The sequence below is a fragment of the Palaemon carinicauda genome, chromosome 2 (genome assembly GCF_036898095.1).
Source record: "Palaemon carinicauda isolate YSFRI2023 chromosome 2, ASM3689809v2, whole genome shotgun sequence".
NCBI classification, from domain to species: domain Eukaryota; kingdom Metazoa; phylum Arthropoda; class Malacostraca; order Decapoda; family Palaemonidae; genus Palaemon; species Palaemon carinicauda.
In genome coordinates, this window is record NC_090726.1 from 59,101,579 (window position 1) to 59,126,312 (window position 24,734).

At 37.0% G+C, this 24,734-nt stretch overlaps 1 protein-coding gene across 1 annotated transcript in view; it reads left to right on the forward strand.

The window, feature by feature from the left end:
- LOC137625304 (centromere-associated protein E-like) overlaps positions 1 to 24,734 on the forward strand; it is a 138,239-nt gene that overhangs the window by 77,559 nt on the left and 35,946 nt on the right. Inside the window, exons 19-23 of the mRNA XM_068356137.1 lie at positions 383 to 727; positions 1,395 to 8,116; positions 9,298 to 9,374; positions 9,519 to 9,667; positions 17,589 to 17,762. Coding sequence (XP_068212238.1) covers positions 383 to 727; positions 1,395 to 8,116; positions 9,298 to 9,374; positions 9,519 to 9,667; positions 17,589 to 17,762 — 7,467 coding nt within the window. The remainder of the gene's footprint in view (positions 1 to 382; positions 728 to 1,394; positions 8,117 to 9,297; positions 9,375 to 9,518; positions 9,668 to 17,588; positions 17,763 to 24,734) is intronic.

A 24,734-nucleotide genomic window follows, 5' to 3' on the forward strand; every position in this document is an offset into this window, starting at 1 on the left:
GAACTTTAGGTGAAGTTATAAACAAGAAGAAATTTTTTAAAATTGAATTATTGCTGCTTTTTATGAACTATTTTTCAATGCTAGATATTCTTTATAACATTTCTAATGTATCTTCATGGAATAACACTTTTTAAATTGCTGATTTTGTGATAAGGTGTAAGAGAATAATTTTTATTTGACATTCTACCTAATGTCATAAATGAGTTGGAATTTGGCTCTGTGTTTCATTTTGGTTGATTTTTATGAGTGGATTATGAATTTTATATTTTGCTTTGTAGTGAATACGGATAATTACAAATGCAATACTTTGGAAGTTACCTATAAGTTCCTTCTGGCTATTTCATTAAGCCTTCAAATATCAGCTTTATTTACTTTTTTATAGGTTGAGCTGCTAAGAGAGAAACTAGAGGGAGTAGAAAATGCTGATTCCACTTTAGGTATTAGTCCATCAAGCCAACCAAACTCCTCAGTCACGTCAAAGATTTCTCGCAAGCTCTCCGAGACTCTACAAGTACTAGAGGAATCCATGATGATACCTACTACTCCAGGGACAAACTCGACCAGTTTTTGTGAACCATATATTCAGCCTCATGATGTGGCAGCAATCAAACAACAATTGCTAAACCTACAAGCTGCACTTGTGGCCCAAGAATTACAATACCAGAACCAAAAAGATCAGCAAGATTCATTTAAGGATGCACTTCTTGATCAGATGATATGTACAGAGGTATGAGTTTCTGAAAGTTTTTAAAAATATTTTCTAGAAATATGTAATGGGTAAGTGAAGTGTTATTTCTTAATTATTGTAAGATTATGCAGACAATACTAAGACATATAAAAGCAAAGTAAAAGTACAGAAAGTGTTGAAAAATTAATTTAATATATCTTAGGATTACAGACATGCAAGGGCAAAGTAGACACCATATTTTGAACATACAATGACCAGGATCTAAAAAGTGCTTCAAACTTATAGCAAGGTCACCCCCACATCTTACCATTAAAATTCAGTCCAAGTATTTGTATGGTTCTCTTGATGCTGTGGCCTCTCATCTTGTCAGATGCTTCAGTGTTTTAGCCTTCTTATAAGTAACAGAAGCTATACCGTAGTCAACACTTGAACATTGAAGATATCCTATAGCTATCTACAAATCCATATAATTCAGTGCCTAAATATACTGTATATTTTAGGCTAATATATAAATAAATTAAAGGTTAAATGTTTTACGCCATTTATTCAACAGATATTGAGCTTTTAAAACCAATTTTAATAACTTTAGAGGGAATACTGTATCGGGTAGACTTAAGTTATAACACCATTTGTGTTTGATTATATTTTGAGAAGAAATTGGGTTCTTGAAATCTTATGAGAGTAACTTTTGGCTTTTCAATTGCAGATAATGGCAAAGGCAGCAGCAGAAATAGATCTATGGAAACTAACAGAGAGTTTTTATGTTGATTTTATATCTCATTCTACCCAGTTCTTTGATAGAGAAATGGCAACTCCTGAAGACAAATTCCAGGAGTCCATTCCCAATATGGAATCTACAGGAGTCTTTAACATTAATGAGGAACAGAACACTGTAGCAGAAACTACAATATATAAGGATGCATATGACACAAAATTCACAGGGAACCGAAGTACTTTTGAGGGTGGCTCATCTCAAGAATCAACTGACAATAATACTTTCTATACCTCAGTTTTGCCATCAGATGATGGCACTACTTCAAGTGCTAGTATGGAAATGACTTTAAATGATTGTTTTGACATTTCCATTTTAGATACCATGTCTGTTGGAAATGAGCACATGAGTCTGAAAGAACAGCTGAAAATATTAAGGGAAGAGAAAAGTAATTTAGTTTCCCAGGTTAAACACTTACAGAATAAACTGGATTCAGCTTTAGAAAGGAAACCTGAAACTTTGGGGTCTGTTTTTGTTGAAAGTCCCGAGAACTCTGTTTTACAAGCCTTCAAGCCTCGCCATGGAGCACTTTCCCTTGCCGACGAATTACTTGATGCTGGAGTGAATAGTAGGTTCTGCAATGACACTTTTGAAACCTCCGTTTTTGAGATGGAGGTTAATCCTGTGCAAGAAAATGAGACATTAAAGCAACAATTAGAGTTACTCAGTTCTGAAAATGTTTCTCTTCAGAACAAAATCTTAGAGTTGCAGATGCAGTCAAGCAGTTTGAATAATTCAAATGCTTCAGGTGATGCATCAACACCACTGCCTGTTAGCCAGCATGATTTGAACACAATGGGCACTGAAATGAAAAAGCTTCAGTCCGAAAAAAGCATTCTGGAGCTAGAAGTACAAAAGCTAAAGGATGAACTTAGTATGGTAGAGGAGGAGGTTCACAGTTTGCGGTGGCAGGTGGAAACGTTAAAGGAGGAAAATTCTCATTTAGAAGAGGATATCAAAATTTATGAATCTGAAGCAAGCTATGCAGAGGCTTCTATGAAAGAGGTAGTGATTGATGAAGTTAGCCAACAAGGTAAGCTTATCAACAAAGAGGAGGTCTTGGCTGAAAAACTAACTGATTCAGAATGCAAGTCTAGTAGGGATTATGATGAGTCAGTGTCAAGTGAAGAACAGTTAGGAAACCAGACAGTGTTAAATGAGGAACAGTTAGGAAAACAGACTGTATACTCTGAAGAGGAACTGCAATCAAGTACAAGTGACCCTGGCCAGCAAGTGGAAGAAATAGGAGATTTGGATAGGACTTGTGAAAAACTTGAAGAAAAATCTTCAAAAACTGCTTCAGAAACAAGTATTGATTCCCAAGCGGACAATAATGAGCTAGAGTCAATCAAGGCTAACCTCAATGTTAAAGTGAAACTATTGGAAGAATTAGAGATACATTTAGAGAAGGTAAAAGAAGATTTAGTCGAGAAAACTAGAGAGTTGGCAGAGAACAAGGTCAAATTTGAGGATCTTAGGGCTAAGGAAGAAGAACTTTTTAATGTCAAAAATGAATTGGAAATTATTAAAATAAGCCATAGTGACAAATTGAAAATAATTGAAGAGTTAGAGAAGAATCATGAACAGTTGAAGGAAGAGTTAGATGTGAAAGCTAAAGAATTGGATGGAAATAAGGCCATGATAGAAGATCTAGAAGGTAAGGAAAAAGAACTTGAAGAAGTAAAAAATGAGTTGGAATTTATCAAAACAAGCCATAGTGACAAAGTGAAAGTAATTGAGGAAAGAGAAAAGGGCCATGAACAGTTGAAGGAAGAGTTAGATGTAAAAGCTAAAGAATTGGCTGAAAACAAGGTCATGATTGAGGATCTTAATGGGAAGAAAAAAGAACTAAATGATGCCAAAAATGAACTTGAAGTAATTAAGATGGACATGGCTCATAAGGTGGAACTATTAGGAGAAGTAGAGAAGAATGTTGAGCAGTTAAAGGAATCTTTGGCTGTGAAAGCTAGAGAGTTAGAGGAGAACCTTGTTATGACTAGTGATCTTAAATCAAAGGAAGAAGAACTTGACAATGTTAAAAAAGAATTAGAAGATACAAAAACAGATTTAAAACTCAAAGTGAAAGAATTAGAAGGTGTAGAGAACAACTTCAAACAGTTGAAAGAAGATTTGGATGTTAAAACTATCGAATTGGTTGAGACCAAAGCCATGATAGAGGTACTTAGAGAAAAGGAAAGCGAGTTGGAATCCATCAAAGCAGACCTCTGCCACAAAGGGGAATTACTAAGAGAAGTAGAAAAAAATTGTGAAGAGTTAAGAGAAAATTTACTTGTCAGAACTAAAACATTAGAAGAGACCAAGTCTGTGCTTGAGGATCTCCAGGAAAAGCATAGCAATGAAAATTCTGATAAAATGTCCTCCCCAAGAGCTGAAGAAAGTGAGCTTGCTCTTGCGCAAGAAAAGATTCAATTACTAGAGCAAGAACTGGAAACCCAAAAGAAAATCACAGAAGAAAAAATTGCAAGTATTATAGATGAGAAAGAAAGTGAATTAGAGGGTATAATTACCAACTTCATGGAAAAGGAGGAGGCATTCGAGAAAAGAATTAACACGTTGGTGGAAGTAGAAAAGAAAGCTTCCACCAAAGATGAAGTAGAAGAGGATTTAGGCCAGAAATGCTCTTCTCTCCAAGTTATCATTGAAAATTTGGAATCTACTCTTGTAATGAAAGGAGCAGATCTTTTGGCCCTTGAAGAAACTTGTCAGAAGATTCAGAGTTGCTTATCAGATGCTACCGAGCAACTCGATGTCTATAAAGAAAAGTGCAGTGCTCAAATGAGTGAGATGGAAGCCCTTAGAAAGACACTTGAAGAAAAGGAAAATATAATTAAGATAACAGAAGAAGAAAAACAGAAATTAGTGCAAGATTTGGATGAAGTTAAGAATTCTCTAGATGAACAAAAGATTATGTTGAAAGAACAAGAGGAAAAATTGAAACAGTCCTGTGACCAATTGTTAGATGCCAAAAATAATTCTATGAGGGAAAAAGATGATAGTGAAAGAAATCACATTCTTGGAAAGCTTGATGAATTCGAAAAACTTAAAGATGATCTTGAAACAAAGGTATTAGAATGCAATGAGCTCAAGGATTCTCTTTACAATCTCAAAACTCTGAAAAATAATATGGAGGAGAAATTGGCCCAAGCAATTGAAGAACATAAGCTAGAAATAGCATTTTATTCAGAAGACCTGGAGAAAAAAGCCAGTAAGATACAGTTGCTTGAGGTAGAAGTTAAGGAGAAGTCAGATAGAGAAATGGTAATGAATGTAGCTTTGGAAGCAGAAGAAAACAAAATTAAACGTTTGGAAAAGGAAGTAGAAGAAATGAAGAATTCCAAGGAGAAATTTATAATGGAAAATGAACATATGATGGAGAATGCTCAGTTAGAAACATCTCAGAAGGTGAAAGAACTGGAAGTTGAAATTGAAAGGTTGACTAAACTTTCTGATGAGCTCAGTGAAGATAGGAAGATCATGATTGAAACCATAAACACCAAGGAACAGAGTAGTAAAGACCTATTGACAACCTATGATTCCTTGAAAAGTCAACTAGAGAGCTTACAAGATGAACATGATAGATTGAAGAAGCTGTACGATGACCAAAATTCCGACATGTTGGTGAAATCTGAAAGAACAAGTCTTCTGGAGAAAGAATTTGATGAGCTGAAACAAATAATTCAAGACTTAACCAAAGAAAGGACAAAGTTGCAAAATGACTTAGAAGTGCAACAAACAGAGGTAACACGAAAGGCTAAGGATATACAGGTACTTGAGAGTGAGGTAGAAAATATGAAGTCTGAAGTTCTAGATCTGAATTCTAGAATAAAAACTATGAAGAATCAACTTGAAGAAAAGAGCAGTAATATCGAGCAATTGGTTGCAATCATTGAGAAGTTTGAGACTGATATTGTTATGAAAGATAATCAGTTGACTGAAGCAGCAAAATGGGAAAATGAAGCATTAACCAATGAGGAGAGAGTAAAGAGTTTGCAGGGGGAAATGGAGACTCAGAATGTGAAGCTTAGTGAACTGGAAAAGTCAGTCAAAGACTTGCATAAAGAAAATGAGGATTTAAAGAAGATGAACAGCAAGATGGAGAAAGATGCTCTAAACAGCAAGAGGTTAACCGGAGAAATAAGAACTCTTGAAGAAAAACTAGACTTAGCTGAAAAGTCATTAGGGGAAGTTCAGTCCCAGCTTGATCTGGAGAGGAGACAGTATGAAAAAGAACTCTCGTCAGTTGCTTGTGAAAAGATAGAACTCATTGATAAGCTTAAGGTAAATGAAGAGGAACTGACCAAAGTTATGCTGGGCAGCAGAAATGGCATAGAAGAAATGCAGAAATTGAAGGACGAACTTGAAGAAAAGAAGCAGGAGATTTCGAAACTCTCATCAGAGTTAGATTCTCTAAAGGAGAAGTTGACTTCTCTTATGGATATCAGTAAAGCTTCTGAGCAGAAAATACTTCAACAAAATGTAGAAATTCAGTCCTTAAAGGAAAGCAAGATGTTACAAGAAAAAGAATTCAAAGAAATTCATAACTCCAACAGCCAAAAAATTGATGGTCTTGTGAAAATAATTGAAAAACTGGAAAGTGATATTTCACTGAAACAGGACGAAATGATTACAAGAAATAAAGAACATGCAATTGAGATTGCAAACAAAAGTGAAGAAGTGAAATCTTTGATTTCTGAACTAAAAACTAAGACATCAAAGCTAGCTGAAGCTGAAGAATCTTTAAAATCTTTATGTTCCGAAAAAACAGAATTGTCACAGAAATTAAGTGAAGATGAAAAGCAACTCTCTGATTTCAAGTTGAAATCCATCAATAGTAATACTGTTAAAGATATAGAATCTGTCTTGGCAGAAAATAAGGATCTTGCTATAAAGTTATTGAAAACAGAAGAACAATTGAAAACTGTAAAGGAAGATCTGGAAAGCAAGAGAGAGGAGTGCTCCAGATTAGAAACTGAGATGGACGAAATGATTGAACATTTCAGAATGGAAAGTAAAGACATGACCGACTCCCTCTTTTCTTGCACCCAAGACTTAGAGAAGACAAAAACAGAGTTGAAAGAAACAAAGATAGAATTGAGTAGTAAGTCACAATTGGTTGTTGACACCTCATCATCTGATAGTTTAGTAGCAGACAAAAGTGTTCGTGATGATGTAGTTAAAGCACTTAGAGAAGAATTGGCCCTTAAAGAAAAAAAGTGTGCAGAACTCGATAAAGAAATGGATGACATAGTTGAACATTATAGAGTAGAAATTCAGGATATGAATGAAACACTCTATTCACAAACTGAGAACATACAAAAGTTGGAGGCAGCGTTGAAAGAAACAAAGGAAAAACTGAGTCATTCACATATGACTATCAATACCTCATCATCTGACACTTTAGTAGCAGACAAAAGTATTAATGAGGATTTAGTTAAAACATTGAGAGAAGAATTGTACAGCAAAGAACAAGAATGTATAGAACTCAATAAAGAAATGGATGAGATGGTTGAACACTTCAACAAGGAAACCAAAATACAGGAAAAGGATCTGGAGGAAATGTCAGAAAAACTTGAAAAAACAAAGCTGGAATTATCTCAAACACATAGTAGATTGCATGAGTTGACCTTGACAAGAGGCAATCTCTCTACTAAGTCCTATACTGAAAGCTACTCACACAATGATACAGTTTCTACAGAATATGAACAGCTTATTCAACAGAGGGCCAATTTGGAGAAGGAAATTGCGTCTCTAAAAAATAAATATGCAAAACTAGAGGAGGAATACAGTGTAATGGAGAAAAATTGCTCTGATTTAAAGAAGAGCAATGTTGTATTACAGGAAGAAGTTAAGATTGGCAGCACAACGACTGATTCATTATTAGAGAGACTAGGAGACTTTGAAAAACTCAAAGCAATCTGGTCGGAAGAAAAAGAAAGTTTAAGCATTCAAATAGATGATTATAAAAAAGAAATTGCTGTCTTGAGAAAATCAATCTCATCGGAATCTGCTGGAGAGCAGATAGATAGTCTTTTGCACAAAATAAAAGTCCTTGAGAAAGAATTAGAAGTTAGTAATAAGAATCTAGAGAATCTTTCAGAAGAATGCTCTGGCTGGAAACATGGGTACACCAAACAATTTGAAGCATGTGAAAAACTGAAAGAGAAAGTTAAAGATTCTGAGCTTAAAATGCAACAGCACAGGATACAATCTGAGGAAAAAATGGAAGAACTGACTACTCGTCTCAATACTGTTTTGAACAAATCCTCTCTGAATAGTTCGTCTGCTGATGTTTCTATGGGGAAAAGTAAAGGTAAAGTTGCAGTGTTACAGAAGCAAAAGGATGAATTGATGGAAGAAGTTGCAGTGCTTACAGCCAAGAATGAACAATTAAAAAGTCACCTAGAAAATCTTCGAAATTCCAGTGGAATTTTCTCCAGTAATGAAGAGTTTAATTTGGAACTATCATTAATCAAGGAGAAGCTGGTGGAAATAGAAAAGGAAAGAGATTTGTTGAACAGGAATTATGATATGCTCGAGAAGGAAAATGAGGCCCTTAAAGAGGAAAATGAATTATTAGCAAGCAAAACCCCAGTAACGGGAGGAACAAGCCACTATACTTTGGAACAGTTGCAGAGGTAAATATGTAATCACACTTTTATCATGTAGTTCATGTGCAAACCATGTTTTTAAATATTTAACTTAGCCGGTGAATATATAATAGCTAATTTATATATTCACCGGGTAAGTATATTCAAAAATTTATTTTATAATTAAAATATCATTTTTAAATATTTAACTTAGCCGGTGAATATATAAATTAGCTATTATATATTCACCGGGTAAGTATATTCAAAAATTTATTTTTATCATTTCGAAGTGTAGGCATAGCCATTATGTTATTCATTGTTTTATTATATGTTAATGTTATAATTCCATTCATTGAGAAGTAAATATAGCCAGCCAACTTAAAGTATGCTTGTAAGCAGTATTAACTCGTAGGAAATTGATACTTGCTTGGATAATGCTTTTCATCTTCTTTAAATTTGTTAGATCATCATATTCACAAGCCCTTACCTATGTTTTACTTGTTGCATCTTTAGATATATCTTGTATTTCTTACACTTTACCAGTCGCTTTTCTACTATTTCACCTTTGCCCCCTCCTCCCCCCCCAAAATTGCACCCACTTTTTAGCCCTTTACTTTATCTTGCCCTACCTCTTCTAACTTTACCTTTATGATGCCAGGGTGTGCCCCTTTTTACACCGGCAATGAATGGCCTCCCAGCCCTAGAATTGCGTAATTTTGCCCAATTTTATTAATTGATTTAAATGTATCTTATTGCTATATCATAATAATCTGCTTTAATTATAATCAGCAAATTTAGATATATTAAGGTTCCTCAAAGGTAGTTTTTAGAATAATTTTTATACTGTATCTGAACTTGGCCATATACCAGATTTTACCATTTTTTGTCTATATACAGTATAGAGAATTTATAAACTATACTGTAAATTTACATTTGTTGTTCCTTACAAATATTCTATTTGTGGTTTATGCCACCATAGAAGTTAAATCCACTTGTATTTTCCAATTTGGGTTTCTAAATTTTATCCAGTTTTTTTCAATCATGCTAGTTATTTGGCTTTTTTTGAAATTAATATAGGCAGTGTAATATAATACCAGTAAATAATTTTTCTTATTTAATCTTTTTACCAGTGGATAATACCAAGTGTTAATGTAAAAAATACCCATCTCAATTTGAAGAAAGCTAATATCAGCAAGCAACTTAGTCTAATTTTGATAATTCTCTTACAGAGAAAATGCACAGTTGCAAGTGGAGATTGCACTGTTGAAGAAAACTGCTACCATAAAGTCAGAAGAAATGAAAGCAGGTTGGTATTTGGAGAATTTTCTTGCCTTTTGGCACTCTACCTTATATTGTTAATTTTTGTGTATTAATGTATGCTGCTTTTGAATCCATAAGTAGAAAATTTTTAATAATGTATTTTGACTACATCTGCTCCTGTTTATTTCAGAGACAGATTCAAAACTGCCTCTGGAAGACCGTTTTGTTGAACTTGAACGAGAAAACAGTGAATTGCGTTTCAGATTGAGGGCTTTGAATGCTCCTGCTGAAAAAGAAGTCCAGGCCCTCAAAGAAGCGCTTTCAAATGCTAATGCCAAGGTAATTCTCTCTCTTTCGCTCTCAAGTGTATTTATTTTGTAAGAGGATTCAGCAGATATTTTATTTCAATGAACCTCCCGAGGTTGATTTTGCTTCTCTTTCAAAGCCTGTTGTATCGATATTTACCCTGGAAACTAAAAAAAAAAATTCCTGTTTGCTTTCTTTCTGATAGAATTAGGCCTCTACTGAAAGACTTTAATGAGACATCTAGCTGCTAATAGCAATAAAAGTGGCTTGGCCAAGAAATGCTGCCTTTGTCTTCAGTCTCCACATTCTTGTCTGGATAAGTGTCAGGCCCCCTAATCTAGATTGTGTGGCCATTGAGATTTTTAGTGCTTTTTAAAGATTTCTAGATGTTTTAGTAATTACTGCATATATTGTTCTGCTTTGTCTTTGTCTCATGGCAGGGACAATATTGATATTTAAATAATCGTTGTGAGAATTCCAAAGGCCTGATAGTTCCACTTATTGAAAAATATGCATTTATGGTTGTAGACCAAGTTAAAAGTTCTAAGCTTTTAGAGACACTTCCTTTTAGTTTCAGGGGAAATCCAGCAAAGACTAAGCTAGTTAATTATTATAGTGGGAATGATAACGATAATTACATGCCAGAATTGAACCCCAATTCAGCACCTAATGAGTCTACCTTTGAATAGTGATGAGTTTCGGACTTCTAGCTTTTTTGTGAAACCTCAGAAGACCAGCAAGTCTTTGATTAAAGGCCATAATGTTGAACTAACCTGCCCTATTTTGACCCCAGCTAGTTGTGTCTAATGGTTCGAGTACTGTATTCCATTCAGTAAGGGTTCATAGATTCAAGATTATTTCATAGAGCCTCAAGTTCTCCATTTACTCCAAACCCTTCTGCTGCACAATATTTGCCTTTCCACAATCCTAACTGCTCTTTTAGATAACTAGATTGTGAAGCAAGACATACAAGTAGCCTGGATCTTAATAACATGTCAGGTGCTGAAGTGCTCGAAAGAAACTCTTATTTCATATTTGGATGGCATGGCATATCGTATAATTCACTTAGAACAGTTTGCATGTTTTAAATAAATCATAAATTTTGTCAAAAACTGACTGGTTGCATTGTGTTTTGGATGGCAGTTTGTATTGTTTCCTTGGAAGCTCATCCATGGAAATGTAGGCTCCAAGTCCCCAACTGCTGAAATGAATCTAAAAATCAAATGCTCAACAGTTTTTGTACAAAGTAAAGACTAAACAAATAGAAAGACCTGCAAGTCATGTCTACGATCATCCTTCAGAATAAAATGATGAGAATGAACTAAGAATATAAAGAACCTGATCTGACTTGAATTAGCTTATTTTCAATCCTTACGGAAATCGATTTCTAAAAAATATCCAAATAAGTTATAAAGACTAGTTCTGATGCTGCTTATTCTTCTAAATCGTCTGAAAAGGTTACTTCCAAGATGACTAATACACATCAGATTTCTCAATTGGTTAGAATACAATTGATATTATTTAAAAGGAAATGAAAGGCTGATATTCTAGTTCTTGTTTAGTGTTAAAGTCTTCTATCCCACACAGATGTTTTATCTTTTATAAGACTAATCAGTTATCTAATCTTGTTATAGATTCTAATTTAATCTCCTCCCTTGAGTCCATCATTAATAGCAAGTGATGTAAATCTTTAAATGCAAGGTTTTCAAGCTGCTTTACTAGAGAGATGCTGTTTATAGGTAATAAATTAGGAAGCACTGAATACTCTCCTTTGCAAATTTTTAATCTTAAATAATTGAGATATTTATTTTGTGATTATGAAAGAAGAACATGTTTGTACCTCCATGATAGGGACTGTCTGAAGAGTAGAAACATTAACTGATTTCTTCCCCAATTTTGGGTCATTTTAGATTAAAATATGATTGGTAATGTAATTGTTCAAGTCGGTACCAGGGCACAAAATGACATCTTGAGGTCACTTTCTGCTCTTATTGTTGTTCAGTGGCTACTTTCCACTCAGTAAGGGTAGAGAAGAGATTTTAGCTATGGTAAGCAGCTCTTCTAGTAGGATACTGCAGAATCAAACCATTGTTCTCTAGTCTTTGCTAATACCATGCCTCTGTACCATGGTCTTCCACTGTATTGGGTTAGAGTTCTCTTCCTTTGAGGGGACACTCGCACTTCAATGCTTCCTTATTTACTTTCCTCACTGGGCTGTTTTCCCTGTTGGAGCCATTAAACTCACTTCATCCTGCTTTTTCAACTAGGGTTGCAGCTTAGCTAATAATAATAATAATAATAATAATACCCATGTTTCACCCCTTTTAACCAGTAGCTTTTACGTTTCTAGAAAGTCTCCTTCAAGAAATTCCTTTTTGTAACGGTGCCGAAAATCATGATTCTGCTGTAGTAAATGCTTTGCAAGAGGTGCCAATAAGACTTAGATTTTAAAAGGAAATACTATGACTGTTCTTCCCAGCATATCTATGTAGAAGGAAAACCTTCCTACTTTTATTGTCCGGATTCAAGGGTGCTGGCTGTAGTTAAAACAGGTTACTTTATACCTTCTTTAATCCTCCCTTGTTCAAGGAACTAATTGTATATGCAAGTAATCTGTCAAATATAACAAAGCCACAGATGTTGAAACTAGAAACTATAAGATATGTGAAAAAGAGGCTTTGAACCTTCTGGACTTTACAACAGATTATTCATAGTTCCCAAAGTGTTAGGGGCTAGTGGCCAGTTCTAGATGTCTCAAACTTCAACAAGTTCTCACAATACTTTTGATGGAAATGCCCTCGACAGTTTTGTCATCTCAATTTGAGGAAATACTTATGCCCCCTGTGGCCACGGGGCATAAAAACAATTAGAATAGCGTCAGTGTATCCCTGCGTGTCGTAAGAGGCGACTAAAAGTGACGGGACGAGGGGGTTGGGAACCCCATCTCCTGTATTATAATTCTGTGAGACATCAAAGAGGTGGAGCTGGGGGGGGAGAGTGACTGCTCCCCGCACTCTAGTTTTGGGGTGTTTAAATGTGCGTGGATGTAGTATGATAGAGAGTAAAAGATGTGAGATTGAAAGTATGTTTAGGAATAGAAGGATGGATATATTGTCCTTGTGTGAGACAAAGATAAAAAGGAAAGGTGAAGTGATGTTTGGTGAAATGTGTGGTCGAGTGTCTGGGATTGAAAGGGGAAGAGCAAGAGAAGGTGTGGCTTTATTGCTGAGTGAATGGATGACAGGTGAAGTAGTGGAATGGAAGGCGATATCATCTAGGTTAATGTGGGTAAGGGTTAGGTTGAGTAGGGAATGTTGGGCTTTTGTCAGTGCGTATGGGCCAGGTTGTGAGAAAAGTGAAGAAGAGCTGAATGAGTTCTGGAATGAATTAACTAGGTGTGTAGAAGGACTGGGTAGAAGGAATTATGTAGTTGTCATGGGGGACTTAAATGCTAAGAGTGGGCGCTGGAGAGGTAGAAGGTGTCATTGGGAAGTATGGCATACGAGGTGAAAATGAGAGTGGTGAGAGACTGGTAGATATGCGTGTTGAGCAAGAGATGGTGATAAGTTCTAGCTTTTTGAAAAAGAAAGATAAAAACAAGTATACATGGGTAAGAGTGGCAAATGGAAGAGTGGTAGAAAGGGCATTAATGGATTATGTGTTGATAACTAAAAGAATGTTTAGAAGATTGAAAGACATGCACGTGTTTAGGTGTATGGCTAACGGTATGTCTGATCATTTTTTGGTGGAAGGAAAATTAGTTGTAGCAAAAGAGTGGGGGAATAGAGTAGGTGGATGTAAAAGGGAGGTAGTGAGGGTTGAAGAGCTAATAAAACCGGGGGTAAAATGTAAATATCAAGAAATGTTGAAAATGGCATACGACGAAGTGAAAGTAAGAGAAACTGGTAATTTAGAGGAGGAGTGGAAGTTAGTAAAAGAATATTTTGTTGGGATTGCAAGTGATGTGTGTGGCAAGAAGTTTGTTGGAGGCAGCATGAGGAAGGGCAGTGAATGGTGGAATGAAGGAGTGAAGGTAAAAGTGGAAGAGAAAAAGAGGGCTTTTGAAGAATGGCTGCAGAGTAATAGTGTAGAGAAGTATGAAAGATATAGAGAGAAAAATGTGGAAGTGAGGCAAAGAGGGCAGCTTACCTGAGGTGGGGTCAGGGATTGGGTCATTCATATGAAGAGAATAAGAAGTTTTGGAAAGAAGTGAAGAGAGTAAGGAAGGCTGGTTCAAGAATTGAAGAGACAGTGAAAGATGGAAATGGAAGGTTGTTAAAAGGAGAGGAGGCAAGGAAAAGGTGGGTGGAATATTTTGAAAGTGTACTAAATGTTGAGGATAATAGGGAGACAGATATAATTGCTGTTGCCGGTGTTTGAGGTGCCGGTGATGGGAGATGAGAATGAGAGAGCGATTACAAGAGAGGAAGTGAGGAGAGCACTAGATAAAATGAAAGTAGGAAATGCATCTGGTATGGATGGTGTGAGAGCTGAGATGTTGAAGGAAGGGGGTGTGACTCTACTTGAATGGTTGGTGAGATTGTTTAATGTGTGTTTTGTGTTGTCAATGGTACCAGTAGATTGGGTTTGTGCATGTATTGTACCACTATATAAGGGTAAGGGAGATGTGCATGAGTGTTGTAATTCAAGAGGTATTAGTTTGTTGAGTGTAGTTGGAAAAGTGAATGGTAGAGTACTGATTAATAGGATTAAGGATAAAACAGAGAATGCAATCTTAGAAGTACAGGGTGGTATTAGAAGAGGTAGGGGTTGTATGAATCAGAATTTTACAGTTGGTCAGATATATGAAAAATATTTAGCAAAAGGTAAGGTGTATGTTGCATTTATGGATCTGGAGAAAGCGTATGATAGAGTTGATAGGGAAGCAATGTGGAATGTGATTAGGTTATATGGAGTTGGTGGAAGGTTGTTGCAAGCAGTGAAAAGTTTCTACAAAAGTAGTAAAGCATGTGTTAGGATAGGAAATGAAGTAAGCGATTGGTTTCCAGTGAGAGTGGGGCTGAGACAGGGATGTGTAATGTCACCTTGGTTGTTTAACTTGTATGTTGATGGAGTGGTGACAGAGGTGAATGCTCGAGTGCTTGGACGAGGATTGAAACTGGTAGACGAGAATAACCATGAATGGGAGGTAAATCAGTTGTTGTTTGCGGATGATACTGTAACGGTTGCAGACGCGGAAGAGAAGCTTGGCCGATTAGTGACAAAATTTGGAAGGGTATGTGAGAGAAGGAAGTTGAGAGTTAATGTGGGCAAGAGTAAGGTTATGAGATGTACGAGAAGGGAGGGTGGTGCGAGGCTGAATGTCATGTTGAATGGAGAGTTACTTGAGGAGGTGGATCAGTTTAAGTACTTGGGGTCTGTTGTTGCAGCAAATGGTGGAGTGGTAGCAGATGTACGTCAGAGAGTGAATGAAGGATGCAAAGTGTTGGGGGCAGTTAAGAGAGTTGTAAAAAATAGAGGGTTGGGCATGAATGTAAAGACAGTTCTGTATGAGAAAGTGATTGTACCAACTGTGATGTATGGATTGGAGTTATGGGGAATGAAAGTGATGGAGAAACAGAAATTGATTGTGTTTGAGATGAAATGTTTAAGGATTATGGCTGGTGTATCTCGAGTAGATAGGGTTAGGAATGAAGTAGTGAGGGTGAGAACGGGTGTAAGAAATGAGTTAGCAGCTAGAGTGGATATGAATGTGTTGAGGTGGTTTGGCCATGTGGAGAGAATGGAAAATGACTGTCTGCCAAAAAAGGTGATGAATGCAAGAGTTGATGGGAGAAGTACAAGAGGAAGGCCAAGGTTTGGGTGGATGGATGGTGTGAAGGAAGCTCTGGGTGATAGGAGGATGTGAAAGAGGCAAGAGAGCGTGCTAGAAATAGGAATGAATGGCGAGCGATTGCGACTCAGTTCCGGTAGGTCCTGCAGCTTCCTCCGGTGCCATGGATGACCGTGGATGTAGCAGCAGTAGAGGATTCAGCGTTATGAAGCTTCATCTGTGGTGGATAACTTGGGAGGGTGGGCTGTGGCACCCTAGCAGTACCAGCCGAACTCGGTTGAGTCCCTTGTCAGGCTGTGAGGAACATAGAAAGGAGAGGTCCGCTTTTTTTTTTCATTTGTTTGATGTTGGCTACCCCCCAAAATTGGGGGAAGTGCCTTGGTATATGTATGTATGTATGTATGTACTTATACTTATTTTTTTGTTAACCGGTCAAATACAGTCTCTTCTGGTTACAACTCTGATAGATTGTATACTCTTTGGGAATGACAATAAAGTTCCTGTTTAGGTTTATTTCATTGAAAAGATGTTCCAAGTCTTTCTTCTATTGTCGAAAGGTTCAGAAGGCTAAAGTATGTGTCAGTTTGGAATTGGATATAGCTTTTAGGAACCATGACTTGGTTTGAGTAGTGCCTAATGATAAGGGTTTCCAAAATCATCTGTCTTTTATATATTGGGGTAGAACATTTGGTCTAGATACAATATTGCAGTGATGAAAATCCAACTTCAATTCCTAAATTAGTGGAATGTTTGTAGGCTGTTATCCCTGGGAATTCCAATGGAGATAATGATCCAGGCCCCTCTCTGTTCACATATCCTATACAGGAAAAATATGGAGCAACTTTTGATGTTTTGCATCTATTAGGGAAGTGGATTTTGAAGTTAGCTCTATATCATTTGACTGAATCTTGTAGTGATAATTAAGACCCCTCAGGATCAGGAACCACTTGTAAGAAAAACCATTGGCCCACTTCCAGAACCAAAGGGAGACAAGTTTGCAGTCACTTTATACCGGATAGCAGAGGTGCTACTGACTTGGACAAATTTGAGAGGACTCGGCCTTCTTTCTCAGTTCATTCCAAGAAAATCAAACATCTTACAGATTATCAAGCAGGAAAATAAAATCTTTCCAAATGAGTTTTTTCTATGGTCGTCATTAGAATAATGTGTTATAAATTTGGACGGGGTTGGGTCAACCAGCATATACACCTTTGGGACATCACTGATCAAAAAAACCAAGATTTTGTTTGCCAGTTCTGGATCCCATAGCACAGAATGTAGATGCCATCACAAGACAGGTCAAACCTAGACCTTAATACCTTTCCACTGTTCACCATTGTTCTTCAGGTGAAGAACAGTTTTAAAATTTTCACGAACAGCAGGATGATGCGTGGTATGGGTTCACAGATTTGTGTCTTCCATTATCCGAGTGTCATAGAAGGTTCCCATAAAAAACAAATCCACAGCCATTTTCGAAGGGGATTCATGTAAACCCATTTGTGTTACATCTAACTGTATGAAGACTATTCACTGTATTCTCATAAACAGAGTTTTTACTGTCTTCTAGACTGTCTTTTACATCCCAAAATACAGTCAACTAATAATCTGTCAGACAGTGGAATGTGCATTTTGATTGGTGCAAATCTAGAAATGTATCAATGACTTAAACTAGTATGGATATTTAATGTTGTCAGATTCATGCTTAATATTGTAATCTTGCATCTACAATTAGATTTATCCATTTCAGGTATTATAGCAGATGTGTTTAGGGCTATTAACATTGAAGGGCTTCTAGATTGGAATTTAGTCTTACAATATTAAAGATCTCACAGCCTAACCCATTTTCTTTTTGCTGTTGGCATCAGCTTGATATATAAGTAAACTACAAGCACTATCTTTCAAGGTAGACATAGAGGAAAGGAACATAAAATTATCCTATCCCTTTTGCCATTTGAGTAATTATGAGAAGTACTGTACATGTTTATTTAATAAATCATAATAGCATTGTAAATAATATTGACTGTTCGTGGTTGATTACATGACTGAATTATTACTCGTTGTTTGCCTTTTGTTATCGTCAATGATTACACTGGCAAAAAAGTTAATCTTTAAAATTAGCTAAAAGATGCTCTGTATTTATACACATTGTTTTTATTTTAGGTGACCCAGTTAGGAGCAGAGTTGCGTCGAATCCAAAACAGTAACAATGTTGACTCAACTATTTGTGAAATAAGAGGAGGTCCTGTGCGTTCAAAGTTGTTTGATATGGAGGAGGATGATGAGGCCGCTTCAGGTAACAACTTTAACTACAGCAGCAAGAGTGGCATTGTTTCGGTAAGTTTCAAAGAAAATTTCTAGTTCCATAACGTATTTGTCTTAATCTAGTGATATATAAAAAAATATTAATGATTGGCATGCATACATTCATTATCATCATCTACTACGCCTATTGACGCAAAGGGCTTTGGTTAGATTTCGGCAGCTACTTTGAGCTTCATAGTCCTCAGCCATGTAGGCCTGGGTCTTCCAACTCTTCTAGTGCTTTGTGGAGCCCAGCTGACTGTTCGGGGGGGATTGAAAAGAGCATCCCCAAACCCATCTCCATCTACCCCTCATCATGATCTCATCCATATATGGACACTCGAGTAATCTCTCTTATAGTTTCATTTCTGATCCTCTCCTGCCATTTAACTCCCAATATCCTTCTTAGGGCTTTGTTCTCAAATCTACTAAATCTATTGGAGATAGTTTCATTGTCATACCATGACTTGTGTCCATAGAGTAACACTGATCTCACTAAAGTGATATACGGGTATAGTCTGATTTTTATATGTAATTTCAGGCGATTTGATTTCCAAATTTTACTTGACCTAGCCATTTTCTGATTTGCTTTTTTCAATCTTTCACTAAACTCTAATTCTAAAAACCCTGTATTGTAGATCATAGTTCCTAAATACTTAAATGATTCTACCTCATTAATCCTTTCTCCTTCCAATGATATTTCATCATCCATTGCATACTCCATTCTCATCATCTCTGTCTCTCTTCTATTTATCTTCAGCTCAACCTCGTGTAACATTTCATGCATTCTGGTTAGTAAGCATTGCAAATTCTTTGGTGTTCTGCTAGCAAGGACAGCATCATCAGCATACAGTGAACCCTCGTTTATCGCGGTAGATAGGTTCCAGACCCGGCCGCGATAGGTGAAAATCCGCGAAGTAGTGACACCATATTTACCTATTTATTTAACCTGTATATTCAGACTTTTAAAACCTTCCCTTGTACGTAGTACTGTTGACAAACTACCCTTTAATGTACAGAACACTTAATGCATGTACTACAGTACCCTAAACTAGAACAGGCACAAATATTAAAGGCGATTTTATATCATGCGTTTCCTAAACACGTCAAAAAGCACGATAAAAAATGGCAACCAATGTTTTGTTTACGTTTATCTCTGATCATAATGAAGAAACAAACGCATTTACACATCTGTGTATAGGTTAGTTTTTGCATCGATTATATTGATTATTCAGTACAGTATGTTGATTTTGTTATTACATACCACTGTTTTACTTAATTTTTCTTAGGACTTCCAAATGAAATATTTTTCTTTATGACGCCGCCTGAAACGACGGTGTAATAAAGTACGCTCAGTAAACAAACGAAGGCATTTAACGCGCATGATGAAAGTGATAAATAATGATATTACAGTAAAAGCTTTTAGAAAATATGTTATTACAAATATTATTTACCGTATCTATATAAAATCATACATACGTAGCAAAGCAGGAAAACAATTTACGAGAGAGAGAGAGAGAGTTGTTTTACGTACGTAAATGTAAATTTAAAAAAAAAAAAAATAGCCCCATTTCATATAAAATAGGTTATTACAAATATTTTACTTTATCATATTACAGTAGTCTGTATAATACTGTAAAGTTCAGTACAGTATGTTGTTGTTATAGTCGTAGCGATGAAATTCTCACGAAACAAAAACACGGCATTCAATTACAACAGCTGATTCATTCTCTCTCTCTCTCTCTCTCTCTCTCTCTCTCTCTCTCTCTCTCTCTCTCTCTCTCTCTCTCTCTCTTCGTGTTATACAATACTTACATATAGATGAAGAAACTAAAATTAGTTTTCTTAGTGTCAATTAAATACGAAATGAAAAAATTATGCCGAGTTTACATCCATTTCACTCGTTGCTAAAAATACGGCATCCGATTTCATCAGCAAACCACTATTTTTTGGGAAACATCATTTTATTCTAGAAAATTGCTACTCTTTAAATAGTTAATTGCTCATTAAGAAAGCATGTACTTTTTTTTTTAAATTTCGGGTGTGTTTTAAAAATCGATTATTGTTGACTTCTTTTTGTTTTACTTTTGGCTGTGATTAGATCAGCTGACGTCTAGCTGCCGCTCATTTCTTAACTTATTCAAACCGTCTACAGTATACAGTTGATATTACATAAGCACCAATGTGTTATAACCTATAAAATTTTTTTTGTTTATTACATTTAAAACAACACTCTCTCTCTCTCTCTCTCTCTCTCTCTCTCTCTCTCTCTCTCTCTCTCTCTCTCTCTCTGTGGGCTACTTTTCACTACCTCCCATTCCTTACCTCTCTCTATCTCTCTAACAAATGATATCTTTGTTGCTCCTCAAAGTTTCATTTATATTGAAAATCAATCATGATTCAATTTTCCTTACTTTCTCCTATGTCGCACCATCGGTCACATCGCGGTATTTTCGAAATTTCCGGAAAATCCGCGATATATGTATATACATGCGTTATGAAAAAAATCCGCGAAGTGGTGAATCCGCGATGGTCGAACCGCGAAGTAACGAGGGTTCACTGTACTCCAGGTCTGCTAAATTCACATCACCAATCCAGTCCAATCCTTCTTTACCATCTCCAACTGTTCTACTCATTACAAAATCCATGAAGAGGATAAACAACATAGGTGACAACACATTTCCTTGGAGTACTTTGCTGTTCACTGGAAAATCATTTGATAAGACTCCATTAACATTAACATTGCACTTGCGATGCTCATGAACAGACTTAATCAAATTTACATATTTAAGAGGAATTCAATAATAACGCAGGACTCTCTCCACAAAATTGGTTGGTGTACGCTATCAAAGGCTTTTTTCATAATCCACAAAGGCCATCAAAAGTGGATTTCTATATTCTACGCATTGGTGTACATGTCTCAAAATGAAAATTTAGTCAGTTTAACTTCTATCTTTTTTAAATCCTGCTTGTTCATCTCTCAGCTTTTCATCAATATTTCTCTCCTGTCTCTTTAGAATAAGGATACTGTATTATATATTTTCAGAACAACTGATGTAAGTGTGATGCCTCTAATTATTACAATCAGTCGGGTCTCATTTTTTTGCCGTTTTCACCAACACTCGTAACTCTCATTCTTCAGGTTTTGCCTCTTCATGCCACATTGTACAAAATAATCTTGTAAGTAGTCTGAGAGTCGCTTCATTTTCGGCCAGTATCATCTTGGCAGTTATTCCATCATATACAGTGGCTTTCCATCTCTTTAGTGTTTTTTCTTCATCTTCTGTTGTTATAATAGATCCATTTCTCTTTTCGTTGGGTATATGCTTCTTCTTTGCCCCAGTCGAGATTTCATTAATAATTCTACGAGCAATTCTTACACCATAGCTACTTCCTGAATTCATAGCTTTGTCAGCCTCATCTGCTTTACTGTCTAAATATTCTCTCCAGTCATTCCTGGATTTTCTTTTAACCCCGCTATCAATACTGGAATACAGTGATGCCTCAGAATACGAAAGTAATCCGTTCAGGATACGGTTTCGTATCCTGATTTTTTCGTATCCTGAGTTGCGTTTTACATGTAAATAGCCTAATCCGTTCCAAGCCTTACGAAAAGACACCTTTTCTTCCATAAACACGCTAAACTGTAGTAATAAACATGCAATGCACCCATTTCTATCATTCAATAATTAACCCAACCGTTAAAAACAGCCTAATCCATTCCAGAAACCACTATGAGATTATTCAATAATGTAGTTATAGCCTAGTTATCCCCCCCCAAGCCCTAAGAAAACGGTCCGTTTTCTTTACTACTGTATAAAAGTTACGGTACTGTATGTAAAGCATTTGGATCAGTGAAGGTGTATTGTTACCTGTACGTACACCTAAATTAAGGATTGATGCCCTGAAAAAAAGGTTACAGTTAATTAGTGTAACAAAAAAGTTGAAACTTACCTTTTGATTGAGACGATGTCCGATAGCGAAGTCGCGGCAGAAGAGGATGGCATAAGGCAGAAAACGTAACAAGTGACAGACTACGTACAGTAATTTACACACTTAACACATTAACACTTAAACTTTACGAAATAAAAAAATGGCAGAAATAATTAACACTTAACATTACGTATGGAAAACTATAAAATGAAAGAAAAAATTACTTTAACACTTAACGGTAACATAAAACTTAAAATTGAATTTTTTTTTTTTGCTTTTTTATAACTACGTTTTTCATATTTTCTGAATCTCTTCTACTTCTTCATCACTTTCTTTTTTCAGTTTCTTTACTTTACTTTTACCTTCTAATTCTTCATCACTTCCTCTTTTCTGTTTCTTTTCTTCACTTTCACCTTCGTCTTGGCCTACTAATACCGCTGGCCTCTTTAATAAGAAACTATCCATTGAAGCTTTTTTCTGCCTACTTTTCAACACATTTCTAAAATGCGTTAGGCAAACGTCATTGCAGTGTTGAAGCGCACGGTTGGTATAAACTTTTTCTGGATGTTCCTTTTCGACGTAGTCTGCCATTTTATGGAAACATGCGAGAATTTCCTTAATGTCTGCCGTTTTCAAAGGTGTAACATCCTCCTCATCACCGCTAGAGAACTGCTCTTGAACAACACTCACTTGCATCGTCTCCAACTCCTTTAGGTCATCCGTCGTCAACTCCTCGTGGTGCTCCTCGATAAGTTCATCTATATCCTCAGCGCTAACTTCCAGCCCCATGGACGTACCAAGTTGTACGATGTCAGCCACCTCAGACTGCTGAATGGGTTCAGGATCGTCAACGATCTCGGCTTCACCTCCAGGCTTCCCGAACCCCTCGAAGTCTCGTGCAGAGACAGCATCAGGCCACAGCTTCCTCCAAGATGAGTTCAGGGTACGCCTCGAAACTTCCTGCCAAGCGAGATCGATGAGTTTGAGGCATATCACGATATTAAAGTGATCTTTCCAGAATTCACGCAGAGTGAGGTTTGTACTCTCTGTGACTTGGAAACATCTCTGGAAGAGATGCTTCGTGTAAAATTTTTTAAAATTTGAAATAACTTGCTGGTCCATGGGCTGGAGGAGAGGGGTTGGTGTTAGGCGGTAGATATAGGACCTTTATGAAGGAATACTCGGCCAGAAGATATTCCTTGAGGCCAGGAGGGTGAGCTGGAGCATTGTCCAACACCAGCAGACATTTCATAGGGAGGCGGTTTTCTTCCAAATATTTTTGGACAGTCGGACCGAAGCAGACATTCACCCAATCAATGAAAAGTTGCCTCGTTACCCAGGCTTTAGCATTCGCCCTCCACATCACGGGAAGGTTCTCCTTGATGACTTTGTGGGCTTTGAAGGCTCGGGGATTTTCTGAATGGTACACCAGCAGGGGCTTTATCTTGCAGTCCCCACTGGCATTTGCACAAAAAGCAAGGGTAAGCCTGTCCTTCATAGGCTTATGTCTGGGTAGCCTCTTCTCCGCCGTGATGAACGTCCGACGAGGTATTTTCTTCCAAAAAAGTCCAGTTTCGTCGCAATTGAAAACTTGCTGTGAACTGTAGCCTTCCTGCAGAGTCAACTCGTCGAACGTTTTAACAAAGGCTTCGGCGGCCTTCGTGTCCGAGCTGGCTGCCTCCCCATGCCGTACCACTGAATGAATGCCAGTCCTTTTCTTGAATTTCTCGAACCACCCCCGAGAAGCCTTGAACTCTGGGGGTTCCTGCTGGGATGTTCCTTCTCCTGCCCCTTCTTCGGCCTGAGAACGCACGAGATCACCGAAAATGGCGGAGGCCTTCTGGCAAATTGTAGTCTCAGTGATGGTGTCTCCTGAGATCTCTTTGTCTTTGATCCACACAAGAAGCAGCCTCTCCATCTCGTCATGCACGTGGGTTCTCTTATTGGAGAAAATAGTGACGCCCTTAGTAGGTGCCGCTGCTTTGATGTCCACCTTCTGCTTCGGGATGGTGCCTATCGTAGATGGATTCCGGCCATACTCCTTGGCGATTGCACTTAAACGCATGCCAGACTCGTACTTTTTTACGATTTCAAGTTTCGTCTCCATCGAGAGCATCGTCTTCTTCTTCTTTCCTTCGGCAACATTCTTGGGACCCATGGCTACAGTAATACGTAATATAATACACTACATACGTTTTATACAGTACTATGTATAGTAAACACTAATACAGTACAGTGCACAGTAACGAATGTTTAATAACGATAACACGTGGCGTACGAATGTACTGTATATTAACACTACGTCAAACAAGCGAAAGCACACAATGTCTGTTAACGATACCGCGGTCGGAACGAAAAGAGAGAGAGAGAGAGATGAACGCCCGTGCGTAAGCAAGCTGGGATAGTTGCCGACCAATAGGAAAGCAGGATCTTATGGCGTCAGCTTGTATCTGAGTAGGGAGATAACCAATGGGTGAGCGGGAGGTTGTAAGCGAGTCTACTCAAGTTCAAAGTCTCACGGCGCGCTTTTTAAAATTACTCTCGGCGAAGAGTTGGGATCTCGTAAGGTTTTCGTATCCTGAAATTTTATTCGTATACTGGGGCATAAAAATCTTTGAATCACTTTTCGTATCCTGAATTTTTCGTGAGCAGAAACTTTCGTATTCAGAGGTATCACTGTACTTAGATGGTCTACCTTGTAAAGTTCATCACTTCCTCAAAAATTTTCAATAATCAATTTCTGTTTTTGTCTCCGTTTTATAGTATCCCAAGTATCATTTGATATCCGCGGCTTTCGCCTTGTAACTGTATGTCCCAAGACTTCACTACCAACTGATTGATATATGCTCTTAATATCTATCACACCATTCTTCATTAATTGTCTACTCTTCGTCTCTTAGTCTCTAAAATTATACAAATCAGTGTCTACTGGCATTTATTTACTTGCATCAAATCTCCATCTGTCACAAACATATGTTCTTTAATCTACTTGAAGGGCTCTACAATTTGCTTAGAATATAAATTTCTGTGACCATTTTAAAGTAACCATAACTCCATGCGATGAAAATTACT